This window comes from Lepidochelys kempii, chromosome 1 (genome assembly GCF_965140285.1).
Source record: "Lepidochelys kempii isolate rLepKem1 chromosome 1, rLepKem1.hap1, whole genome shotgun sequence".
Classification (NCBI taxonomy): Eukaryota; Metazoa; Chordata; order Testudines; family Cheloniidae; genus Lepidochelys; species Lepidochelys kempii.
The window spans coordinates 345,650,196-345,663,960 of NC_136380.1; the positions used below are offsets into that span (position 1 = coordinate 345,650,196).

The window sequence follows — 13,765 nt, forward strand, 5'->3', positions numbered from 1 at the left end:
TCTCTCCTTTTGGAGGTGCTCTGAGTATCTCTTCATGGTATATGCTGACAACCAATGAAACTGTGGTCACAAATGGGAATGGGACACTTGAGTGAATGTAACAGTGACAGAGTTATGGTGAATGTTCCCCACCAAGCCACTGGACAGAGACCCTAAACAGAACAGCTATCACAAGGGTGTGGGGTGACAACACAAAACCACTGTAACTAATATTGCCCTGTATTGTTTCCAAACTTTATCTAATTTTCCACTCTGAACACTAGTAAGAACCTTTGCTTGTAAGTTGTAAGTAATCATAAATTATTGTCACTGATCATATTCTAAAAAAAAAAAAAAAAAATAGCTTCGCCCTGTCTACCGTAAGTAATCACATTCTGCTTCGGGCTATGTAGCTTACTTCAAATTATTTCAGAATCATCCAAAAAGACACATTTTTCTATTAAAATGATGAATGGGATAAATGAAGTATGTAATAAATACTCGTTTGTAAAAAGACTTCTGTTCTCTTGAGGACAAACACCTTACCTCACCGGGTATATCTGCCCTCGGGTATTTTCTAGTGACATCGTCCCTCTAAAATATGGTTAGTATAGGACTGTTAGGAAAGAGCAAGGATGGTCAGTATATAATCTCTTTATGGAAAACAGGGAACCTCCTTTTAGTAAAGCTAAAAATTGAGGACAGGTACAACAGGCCACTAAAGCATAGAAAGTATATACAATGACTTGGAGAAATCACCCAAGGATGAAGGGGAGAACATCTGAAAAGTCAAGCCACACGAGAGGAAGACGTAAATAAAATGTATTCATTTGTGACAAATGGGTCAAATTCATTCCTAATGTAACTCCACCAATCTCAGTGATGATAAATCAAGGGAAGTGTTTGGTCTATTGATTTCAGTGTTCAGAATAAAAAGGGAAGTATTTTATATCTCACATGTGATTTTGCTCGGCAAAAATATCCAATAAACTAATTAGTGCACTCACTTAAATGGCAAAAAATATTTTTAACAGAAGAATGTTTTCTACCATATAGATTTTTTTTAAATAAAGAGAAAAATTATTAGAGTCTTTTAGCGTAAAAACATTTATAAAATGTAAACAAAGATTTAATTAAGTAACTCTTGTTCCCATTTTAACATTGAAACAATGGATAAGGGCAACTTTTAAAATATATAAAAGTGTGGATGAAGAGCCATAATGATGATCAACTTTTAATGTTATGGTTAAAGCAAATGGACAGAACAATATTTCTCTACTCTTCAACAGGAAATGAGACTATAATGTCACTGGCAGCTCAGTAATACTGTTTTCCAACATGTAAGGTCTTAATGACAGCTCATTTCAGCCCAGGTAGTGAAGCAAATATGTTAACGGTAAATGCCAGGTCATTATAAGGAAATGGAAATATGCACTTTGGTTATCTATAGATTTTTTTCCTCCATGCTCTCCCTATCTCACCCTGACACTCATGATTCAAGTGATGGAATGTCAATAAGCTATTTATGGCAAAGTTGCCACATGTAAAACCACACAACAAGAGGAAGCCCATTTTGAGATGAAGAAAAAGTTTTTAAAACACAGGCTTCCAAAAATAAAAGTTTTCATAGGATGAGAAGTCTGCCACCAAGAACGCTACTTTAGAATTCTAAGAGCATCCCAAACCACTGCACTGGGATCTCAGCTACAGAAGCACTTGCCAGGAAAAACACCACCAATGCCAAAATTAAGTCTGTTGAGATTAAAATCGAAGATAGACAATTAAGTCTTTCCTCAGGAACACCACCCATAGGGAATGGACAAGGGAACGACAAGATAAAAACAAAACAGGAGGGTATGACAGATAACTATTTTTTGGATATTTTATCCTTCATTTTGTTCGGTATTTAGATCTCCAGAGAGAAAGACCATAAGACACTTAGTACAGAATTAATTATATAATTGTATATCCTTACAACCCTATCACAACAGTAAGCGGACCCTACAGACTAATGCATGCACTTCCTTAGTATGATTCTGACATAGGGAATCTATTTTGCACATTGGTGAAAACAATCCCAACACAGTTTTCACACAGTGAGGCTACATTAGCACTTTCCGCAGTAAAACTTTTGTCACTCAGGGGTGTGAAAACCACCACCCCCCGCCCCCGGCCGACATAAATTAGACTGACAGAAGTGTCTGTGGACAGCGCTATGTCAGCAGGAGAGCGTCTCCTGCCAACAGTTACCGCTTCTCATTGGAGGTGGGTTAATTATGCCAACGGGAGAGCTTTCTACTATCAGCATAGAGTGGCTACACAGGAGACCTTACAGCAGCATGAATTGGTACAGATGGGGGTATGACTAAGGATTACTAAGGAACACAGCTGCACACTAAGCAGTGTTGCCAACTCTCACGATTTTGTCATGCACCTCATGATAATTCCTGTTTGACTTAAAGCACAAGGTCCTGGAGTCAAGTGGATATTTGATGACTTCAGCCTTCATTCTTAAAGAAAAAGTAAGTTTCTAGCCCATGTGGCTGTGAAGAAAGCTTCAAAATGTGACCCTAATGCACCCTAAAGGCTCAAAAAGCAGAAGGCAATTAAAAAGAATACCAAATCTATTATTTTTTACATAATCTCATGATTTTAATGAGCCTGATTCATGACTTTTGAACATTTGCAATAATTAGCAATACGGCACTAAGGAAAGATAGGGTTAGGCAATATATGAATGGCTTTTAATGCCGACCACTGGAGTTTGGAAGAGACTGCCAAAGGAATCGACAGCAACTAGATTTAGCACTTGCACAGCACTTTTCAAATGTGAGCAAGATTAATCAAATCCTGTGAGGTAGGTAAGTACTGTCCTTGTTTTACAGATGGCCCACACAGCCACCACGTGTTGGAGGAAGGGCAAAAAAAAGCTTTCACTGAAGCAGCAGCTGCCAAGCAGTGAGTGAGGAGCAGCATGGAGCAACCCAGCCAGGACCTCCCCGCCCCCGATTGACACAGTTTGGACCCAGGTCTAAACAGAAGATCCCGCTCTTCTACACAGAAGAAGTATCTTTACCTCATGCCTTTGTAACGCCGACCCACACAGGGGTGTCAGCAGCAGGGATCAAACTTGGGACCTCAAACTAAATGCATGAGCTTCTACCTTATAAGCTAAACGACACATCTGTTAGCCAAGGCTGTACCAGGCTCATCAATCTCCAGCTGGCCTAGCCACCATGTGAGGGAAACAAAGCGCCACTCCCAGGAAGCAGGGGTTACATATTTAAGGTCTCCTCCATTCACATGTAGAGCCCTACCAAATTCACAGTCCATTTTGATCAATTTCACGGTCAGAGAGTTTTAAATTGGTCAATTTAACATTTTCAGATGCTTACATCTAAAATTTCACGCTGTTGTAATGGCTGGGGTCCCAACCCAAAAAGGGGTCGTGAGCAGGAGGGACTGCAAAGCTGATGGAGGGGTGTCCCAGGATTGCCACCCTCACTTCTGCGCTGCCTTCAGAGCTGGGCTCTGAAGGCAACAGCCACAGAGCTTCCCGTAGCCAGGGCAGATTCCAGGAGGTGGAGGAGTTTCTGATCTCCCCCATGCTGCTGGGAGCCTTCAGAGCTGGCAGTAGCCACGGAGCTTCCTGCAGCTGCGGGAGGTACCCAGAGATGGGTCTCAGCTCCCCCCAAGAGCAGCTGTGCAAGGGAAGAGGAAGTCCCGTTCCTCCCCAGCCTGGTGGACTAGCAGCTGGAGCCCAGTGAACGGTAGGAGCCCCCAGCTGGGTGCCCCCTGCTCTGCCCCTCCAATAGCTAGATTTCACAGGGGAGATCTGATTTCACAGTCCCTGTTTTTCACAGCCATTCATTTGGTAGGACTCTGGTCATATGGACTGGGAAGGTACTAAGGAAGAAATACTTCATTAGTAACAAATCAGAACCAAAGGAGCACCAGGGCCTTCTAAAGACTCAGGATTTCAGTGATGTTATAAGCTCGTTTCATATTTGCACCTAGAATCAGCCACAGAATCATAGAATATCAGGGTTGGAAGGGACCTCAGGAGGTCATCTAGTCTAACCCCCTGCTCAAAGCAGGACCGATCCCCAATTAAATCATCCCAGCCAGGGCTTTGTCAAGCCTGACCTTAAAAACTTTTAAGGAAGGAGATTCCACCACCTCCCTAGGTAACGCATTCCAGTGTTTCACCACCCTCCTAGTGAAAACGTTTTTCTAATATCCAACCTAAAACTCCCCCACTGCAACTTGAGACCATTACATCTCATTCTGTCATCTGCTATCACTGAGAACAGTCTAGATCCATCCTCTTTGGAACCCCCTTTCAGGTAGTTGAAAGCAGCTATCAAATCCCCCCTCATTCTTCTCTTCCACAGACTAAACAATCCCAGTTCCCTCAGCCTCTCCTCATAAGTCATGTGTTCCGGTCCCCTCATGATTTCTGTTGCCCTCTGCTGGACGTTTTCCAATTTTTCCACATCCTTCTTATAGCGTGGGGTCCAAAACTGGACACAGTACTCCAGATGAGGCCTCACCAATGTCGAATAGAGCCACTGGGGTCAAAACACTCTTCTAGCCCCAAGAACACCCAAGGAAACAAGAGGAGACTTCTCTTCTCTTCCCTGCCCTGCCCCCTCACACCTTTCTGCCCACACCAATGGGGGAAAAATCCCAAAGCGGAGGGCAATTTGGGGAAGAGGAGAGGTAAGGTCCTGGATGTTGGAGGAAGACATGTTAAGAACAAAGTTAGCAATGCTGGAGGGTGGCACTAATGTTAATGATAGAGCACAGGTTTAAATAGGGGACTTTCAAAAGATAAATTTTTTAAAAAAGTTTTCTAACTGCCCACAAATCAAGTCTGAGTAACCACATGAGCCTACGTTGCCATGAATTTATTACCATCTTCCTCTTCCTCCCTTCTCTCCAATTGTTTGTTGTAGTCATCTGTTGCATCTTGTATTAATTAGACTGTAAGCTCTTCAAGGCAGGGTTTAAAGTTTTCCCATATGCTTGTATAGTACCCAGCACAACTGACCCCTATCAGCGGAGGAGACCTTAGGTGCTACCACAATACAGAATATTAAAACAGCTAAGGAAGAGAGGTTAACTGACCAAAAATAACAGATTTAGCACTCAGAAATCCCTTTTCTGTGGAAGTATAAACTGTATAAGTCCACTGAATGCATCCGATGAAGTGAGCTGTAGCTCACGAAAGCTTATGCTCAAATAGATTTGTTAGTCTCTAAGGTGCCACAAGTACTCCTTTTCTTTTTAAATTATCATTTAAAAATGGATACATTATTTAACATTGTGACACAAGGACTTCTTCAATGCCAAGCATCAGATGGCAAGGAGTATATAGAGATACAAGGATTAACTGGGTTCACCAAAACAATGTCACATAAGGTCGCTAATGAAAACCTATGTCACACTGATCAGCGTAATCATTGTGAGATGTTTGTATAGAAAATATGTGACGAATTACATACATAGAGAGAGAGCGCATTTTACTCAGATTGTAAATGGACCTTCATTGTGAACGATACAATACTCAATTTGCATATGACTAACCAGAGTGAGATAAGCATTTGTCCCCTCCATCCAGTATATAGATTACCTTTTGGTGACCTCTCTTAACTCAAAAAGAAAAGGAGTACTTATGGCACCTTAGAGACTAACCAATTTATTTGAGCATAAGCTTTCTTGAGCTACAGTTCACTTCATCGGATGCATACTGTGGAAAATACAGAAGATGTTTTTATACACACAAACCATGAAAAAAATGGGTGTTTATCACTACAAAAGGTTTTCTCTCCCCCCACCCCACTCTCCTGCTGGTAATAGCTTATATAAAGTGATCACTCTCCTTACAATGTGTATGATAATCAAGGTGGGCCATTTCCAGCACAAATCCAGGGTTTAACAAGAACGTCTGAGGAAGGGGGGGTGGAGGGGTAGGAAAAAACAAGGGGAAATAGGTTACCTTGCATAATGACTTAGCCACTCCCAGTCTCTATTCAAGCCTAAGTTAATTGTATCCAATTTGCGAATTTATTTGAGCATAAGCTTTCATGAGCTACAGCTCACTTCATTGGATGCAGTCTCTAAGGTGCCACAAGTACTCCTTTTCTTTTTGCGGATACAGACTAACACGGCTGCTACTCTGAAACCTCTCTTAAGTCACAGAGCAAGAGACGATAATTTTGTGTGCACACACACACACACAAAATTATCATCTCTTGCTCTGTGACTTAAGACAGGTCACCAAATGGTAATCCACATACTCCTGGCTTGGGCGGGGGGGAAGAGGGGACAAATGCTTATCTCACACTGGTTGGTCATATGCAAATTGAGTATTGTATCATTCAGAATGAATGTCCATTTACGATCTGAGTAAAATGCTAATAGATGGGGCGAGAGCTGGAGGGAAAAACAAAAATTGCAGGAATTATCCTGTTAGGAGTAAGATAATGAACTTTTGAAACTATATTTAGGAGTGCAGATGAACCCCCTAGGTACTCCTTCAATCTGTGAGGAAAAGACGTCAGTGGGCTTAATCTTATGAGAAGGGGTCTCAACCAAAATGGTTGAAAATGCTGGGGAAAGAACTTGATTTCCTCTATCATAACCATAACATTTATGTTTTCTTTACACTATTAAAACAATTAAGGATCAGCAATGGACATTCATTTTTATAGCACTGTAAGCATGTGCAATGCTTTACAAATAATAACATGAAAAGAGTTGAACCATGGATCTTACACTCCAGATCAAGTTAAAGAAAAGATAAAAAGGTTAGAGTTAGAGTTAAACTACTCGTATAACGTCAGAGGTTTTCGTGTGACTTTGCAGCAGACACATAAATACGGCCCCTGCCTTAAAGAGATTAGAATTTAATTTGAATGAACGATAATACCAACATTTAAATATGAGGTGTGAGAGACAGAGCCAAGAGAGTAAACTGACCAGCAGCAGACAAAGAAAGTAGTGGCTTTTAAAAAAAATTTAAAGGACAGTGAGTGTTACTTGGTACCTGAGAACACAGCAGGTTGCCCATAGCCACACATTTAGACAATTTACATTTATTTGGATTAACTGTTATGTTATATAGATTAATTAGATTATCGGGAACTAAAACAGATCAATAGCCGCTTTGTTTCTTAATAAAGTTTGAAAAATGGCAAAGTTGACACCTGACAGTATTTAGGTAAATGAATGAATTACAACAGTAACAACAACAATTTAGCACTAACGAAGCACTTTTCACTCAAAGGTCTCTCAACATGTTTCAAAAATTTACAGATTGAAAAATTAAGGTGCAGAAAAGTTTACCCGACTTGCCCAAATCACACAGCAAGCCACTGGCAGAGAATTCAGAAAGCTGACTTCTGTTCCCAAGCACAAAATCTGTGCCACGCCCAATTGGATAGGCTGCCTCTACATGCAAGGCATGCTGTTGTACACACCATAGGACCCTCCCAAATTCCAGGCAATAAGTGCCCTCACCACCATAAGGCAGTGAGATTCTCTGAATGAAGGTCCACATGAAAAAAGATTGCATAGGATTTTTAAACATTACATCATTCTATTCCCTCCCTCCCTAACAAATGACACATGCATCTTCCTCTGCAGCTACATCTCCGCTTGAAACAAATCCTCACCCTCCAGCCAGTAAGTACAAAATTAATCAACAATGAGTTCTTGATTGTTTCACCAGGCAGATGTGGCTGATGCATTCTAGGCTAAGTGAAACCTAACAATGAAAAGTGACATTTCTGCAAAATAAGCTGTTTTTTAAATTTGTGATAAGAAAAGCCTCAGTGTTCAGAATTTTCAGAGAAAATAGGCCTTTTCCCACATGCAGGTATCAGGTTTTGTTTTATTTTTGGCAGGTCGGAAAGGTGATGTCTCTCTCTCTCAACAGGATGAATAAATTAATTACAGAACCAAATAAGTTAAGAAAAGCCTGTTAAGCCCATGCAAAACACCCTCCAAAGCTTTGTTCAGCTAGGATAACAAAAATCTCTTGAAGAAAAGGAGTGCTTGTGGCACCTTAGAGACTAACCAATTTATTTGAGCATGAGCTTTCGTGAGCTACAGCTCACTTCATCGGATGCATACCGTGGAAACTGCAGCAGACTTTATATATACACAGAGAATATGAACCAATACCTCCTCCCACCCCACTGTTCTGCTGGTAATAGCTTATCTAAAGTGATCATCAGGTGGGCCATTTCCAGCACAAATCCAGGTTTTCTCACCCTCCACCCCCCACACAAATTCACTCTCCTGCCGGTGATAGCCCATCCAAAGTGACAACTCACTTACACATCCAAAGTGACAACTCACTTACACAACTGTGTAAGAGTTGTCACTTTGGATGGGCTATCACCGGCAGGAGAGTGAATTTGTGTGGGGGGTGGAGGGTGAGAAAACCTGGATTTGTGCTGGAAATGGCCCACCTGATGATCACTTTAGATAAGCTATTACCAGCAGAACAGTGGGGTGGGAGGAGGTATTGGTTCATATTCTCTGTGTATATATAAAGTCTGCTGCAGTTTCCACGGTATGCATCCGATGAAGTGAGCTGTAGCTCACGAAAGCTCATGCTCAAATAAATTGGTTAGTCTCTAAGGTGTCACAAGTCCTCCTTTTCTTTTTGCGAATATAGACTAACACGGCTGTTACTCAAAAAAATCTCGTGGTCTAGGCAAGGTTGCACAGACAATCTACTCCAACTGGCAATCCGTGTTACACGGGTTGAACAAGAATGTGTGTATTTTAGCTGCACTTTAAGGTTCTCAAAAACATGCTGACCATCTTTTTATAGTTCTCAGAAAGGGAAAGTCTCCAAGGTTATGCATGTACCTATTTCTACTCACATGAGCAGTCCCATTGATTTCAATGAGAATGCTCATATGAGTGAAGTTAACCAAATGCATAATGGTTTGTAAGATAGAGCCTTAGATTTTTTTCAGCTTGCAAACACCCATTTGTTCATTGCTTATACTCAATTTTTTTTTTTTTTTAAGCAAAATGGTGCTTTCAAGCCTCAAAGAATGGTCATGGGGACTTCTCCCTGAGAACTACAAAGGCAACCGCAGCGATTGATGTGGGAAGCTACAAATCTGCCATACATTTGAAATGGACAGCAATCTAAGGTGTCAATTTTCAGAGAAAAACAGCCTGCTATATTTCACAACTTGGTTGTCAGAGAGGTTTTATATATCAGCTCTCATGAAATACAGTTCTTCAGTACATACTTTTTCAATAAGCTGGTATTGAAGTTTGGGGCATAACCATAAAAAAAAAAAATCACACACACGTATATAAACATGCTATTTTGGTCTCCAGTATAAATAAGTTGGAGGAGAAAAACAAAGAAAAAATTGTATCTTAGAACAGAGGTGCCGTCTCTCTGAGTTTCCTGGGGTTGCTTGACCCCCACTCCACCACAGGCACTTCCCCCACTCCACCCCTTCCCCCCAACCCCTCCTCTTCCTGCTCCAACCCCTCCCCCAGCACGCCCCTCCTGCACGCCACATAACAGCTCATTGTGGCAGGGGGGAGGCACTGGGAGGGAGAGGGAGGAGCTCACTGGCAGGGCCACCAGTGGGCAGGGGGCACTGGGGGAGCAGCCAGTGGGCGCTGAGCACCCACTATTTTTTTCCGATGGGTGCTTCAGCCCCGGAGCACCCACGGAGTCGGCGCCTATGTCTTTGGAAAATTCTTAAAATCAGTCAATGTTTAACCAACCACACTGTTAATGTACCTTTATTAATACACATTTATATATAAATGTTTGTGATAAAGTATTCAGTAATTTAATATCACATTATCTAACCAGATCTCCGAACACTTAAATACTGAAAATGAACCAGGCTAGCATCTTAGTTATTTAAATGCTCTCCTCACATAAAAGTTTTCTCCCAAAAAGCGACATACTTGTGACACTAAAAAGGACCTGTCAGTTTTAAAGCAGCTGCTCTTTTAAGGACTGTGATATTAACAGGGCAAAGAGAAGAAATCTTCTGATAATAATCATATTTGCTGAAGAGGAAAAGCACTACGGGAGGATAGAAACATTCTACTTCCTATATTTTACAAAAGAGTTTGCCAAAAGCATAAAAATTTTAGGACACTGACATTTGTTTTTAAACCTTCACATTTACATAAAAAAAACTTATTGCACTTACAAAATGCTGTGTCTTCAGGCGTTCCTCTTCTGCCGCAGCTCTCTCTCTAAGAATGGCTCTAGTCAAATGCTCATTTGAAGCAGACCGCTCCCGCTCCAGAACTTTGCCAATTTCATCACGTACATACTTTTGATCTTGTTTCAACCTACATTGAAAAAAGGGTAAAAGAATTTAGAATGGAAATACATTGTCAAATAGCTTGAATGGACAAACACATTATCATAATCAAAAGAGTACAGTACTTATGACAATGTTAAATGATTACTGGCTTTTAGAGCTCACTGAATATCCAATATCAATGCCAGAAATCTGTATATTGCAATTTTGAGACAATCAAAAATATAAACCTTCTGGCATTCATATTGAATATGCACTGATTTATTTTATATACATTTATATACATACACACACACTAAAATAAATATATATACACACACATATAATAAATATATATAAAAACACACACATACATATATACACACACCCCCCTAACAATATCAATAACCCCCGACATCTATCAGTATCAACATCTCTCAATATATATTGAGATAAATAAATTCAGCATCCCAACACTGTACCCAAATCTTAACAGCATTACCTCTGAAATTAAGCAAAATAAGGAATAAAACTAATTAAAATCTCATGCATAAACAATACACAGTATACAGATTTTTATAAACGAATTCTTGTTCAAGAATACTCAGCTCTATTCCTTTCTCTGGCACTGATACACTTTGTTACTTTTGGGCAGGTCACACCTACTCAATGTATCCATTTATTCATCTGCAAAAAGGGTGTAACAGCTATGTTGACATGCTTAACATCTGGAAAAAGACTTAAGAGCATCAGATGAAAGGCGCTATTTAAGTGCAAAGTATTATTATTTCCTGAATTTGTGTTTTCAGAACTTAATCATGCATTATATTAGTCCCAGGGAATTCTCAACATGAACAGAATGTAATGTCACAAGCCATAAAATTAATGGAAATCTTTACAACAATATTTTTATGAAAATGCATGTATACGTTACACGTATATGCAAACACATTTTAAAACAGTTTAGTCAATCAAAACACCTGCTTTACATATATATTCTCATACCAAACACAAAAGTAAATATCTACAAGTTCATCACCGGTAATGGAATATCAAATACTGTTTTTTAAATAGGCATCTGAAAAACAGTGAAGGAGATGAGGCTTCAGAATTTCCACTGAATGTATGTGTTACCAAGGGAGCTGCAGAGAACAAATCATACCGCCACTTTCTGAAAAGTGTCAGAAAGTCACTAAGGTCACTTTCTGAAAGGCACTAGCATTACAGTACATTAAACATTTTCCTTGGGGAAAACTTTAAGAGGGGTGGGGGATGGTGGGGAAGAAGACAGAGCGTGTGTCATTTTTGTGCTCAGACACAAACCTCTGAAAGACATCAACCAACTGGGAGTTTTTATAAAGTTTATTAAGCAGCATCTTCAATTACTCCAGCAAAAAGATTATGCAGACATGGACCAAATTCCATTAAGTGATTTCCCAAGGTCCCCCAAATTAATCCAGCAGCATCAATGTATTTAATCTATCGCACAATCAATGATGCAGACAAAACACACGCCAGTTTTCCTTTAGATTACAAAACTATTGTTTCACACAAAGAGAAGAAATGTCAAAATAGAAGTCTCAATAATTTCTTTTTTCTGAAATAAAAGCAGCATTTAGACTTTTCAGAGATTAAAGATTCCCTCCTCCCCCCCCACAACCCAATCACCTATTTTGTATTCTACTCTCTGTAGTTAAAGACTTGATTCCTCTTTTTATACATTACACTACTGGTAGTATATTTCACATATTTAATTATTGTATTTAGAGAAGCTGCTATTTGCTTGACTTTTTTTTTTTAAAAAAAAAAAGCTTGGGCTTTTTAGCTCATATTCATGTCTCCTCATTTTTGTATTTGGCATTAGGCAGAATTATGCACCTTGATGTTGTCTCCACAATCTCTTTTCCAAAGAGTCAGTTTCCCTAAACCTTATAAATAATAAATTCTTAACTCCTAGATAAGTTGTTTGATGGCTTAACTGAATTGCTGTTACGTTCAACTTCCCTGCTAGCTATATTACAATGAGAATGGAAAAGTTCCTTACCTTTTAGGAGGAGTCAGTGTGTTCCTGTTATCCTTGAGGAATGTTTTTGAACCATCCTTGATATTGGGATGTTCTGCTATCACTCTTCAGGAATGTGTTTGTGTGAGTACTCCGTGCCTAGCACTTCTTAGAAATGTGTGTTTCTGCAACATCAGCCCTGTTCTTGCCAGATTCTCTGAACTTGCAAGTAGGCAGAGCCAGAGGTTTGCTCACAGTTGACTTTTGATAACTTTGCTTTATATCAGCAAAGCTCAGGCTTCATACCAAGGCCTCTTATACAAGGACTTCTCAGGGTCTCTTCCTACTATAGACACAAAACTATTCAAGATAGTTAAGTCCCAAGCAGACTGCGAAGAGCTGCAAAAGAATCTTACAAAACTGGATCACTGGGCAACAAAATGGCAGATGCAATTCAATGTTGATAAATGCAAAGTAATGTACATTGGAAAGCATAATCCCAACTACACATATAAAATGATGGGGTCTAAATTAGCTGTTACCACTCAAGAAAGAGATCTTGGAGTTATTGTGGATAGTTCTCTGAAAACATCCATTCAATGTGCAGCGGCAGTCAAAAAAGCGAACAGAATGCTGGGAATCATTAAGAAAGGGACAGATAATAAAACAGAAAATATCATATTGCCTCTGTATAAATCCATGGTACACCCACATCTTGAATACTGTGTGCAGATGTGGTCACCTCATCTCGAAAAAGATGTACTGGAATTGGAAAAGGTTCAGAAAAGGGCAACAAAAATGATTAGGGGTAGGGAACAGCTGCCATATGAGGAGAGATGAATAAGACTGGGACTTTTCAGCTTGGAAACATGACGACTGAGGGGGGATATGATAGAGATCTATAAAATCATGGCTGGTGTGGAGAAAGTAAATAAAGAAGTGTTATTTACTCCTCATGACCCAAGAACTAGGGGGTCACCAAATGAAATTAATAGGCAGCGGTTTTAAAACAAATAAAAGGAAGTATTTCTTCATACAATGCACAGTCAACTTGTGGAACTCCTTGCCAGAGGATGTTCTGAAGGCCAAGACCATAACAGGGTTCAAAAAAGAACTAGATAAATTCATGGAGGATAGGTCCATCAATGGCTATTAGCCAGGATGGGTAGGAATGGTGTCCCTAGCCTCTGTCTGCCAGAAGCTGGGAATAAGTGACAGGGGATGGATCACTTGATGATTAGCTCTTCTGTTCATTCCCTATGGGGCACCTGGCATTGTCCACTGTCGGAAGACAGAATACGGGGCTAGATGGACCTGTGGTCTGACCCAGTATGGTCGTTCTTATATTCTCCAAGAAAGGAGTAAGAGAAGCGAGGGCACCATCTGAACTTCATTCTTCGGATGAATTCACCTTTCTCAGGGCTTGGCTACGCTTGCGAGTTAGAGTGCATTAAAGGAGCCCCGGGCATCCTAA

The 13,765-nt window shown here is 40.1% G+C and overlaps 1 protein-coding gene across 2 annotated transcripts in view; it reads right to left on the reverse strand.

The window, feature by feature from the left end:
* CHCHD3 (coiled-coil-helix-coiled-coil-helix domain containing 3) overlaps positions 1 to 13,765 on the reverse strand; it is a 248,724-nt gene that overhangs the window by 154,511 nt on the left and 80,448 nt on the right. For both annotated transcript variants that reach the window (XM_073328860.2, XM_073328859.2), the window contains exon 4: positions 10,194 to 10,338. In XM_073328860.2, coding sequence (XP_073184961.2) covers positions 10,194 to 10,338 — 145 coding nt within the window. The remainder of the gene's footprint in view (positions 1 to 10,193; positions 10,339 to 13,765) is intronic.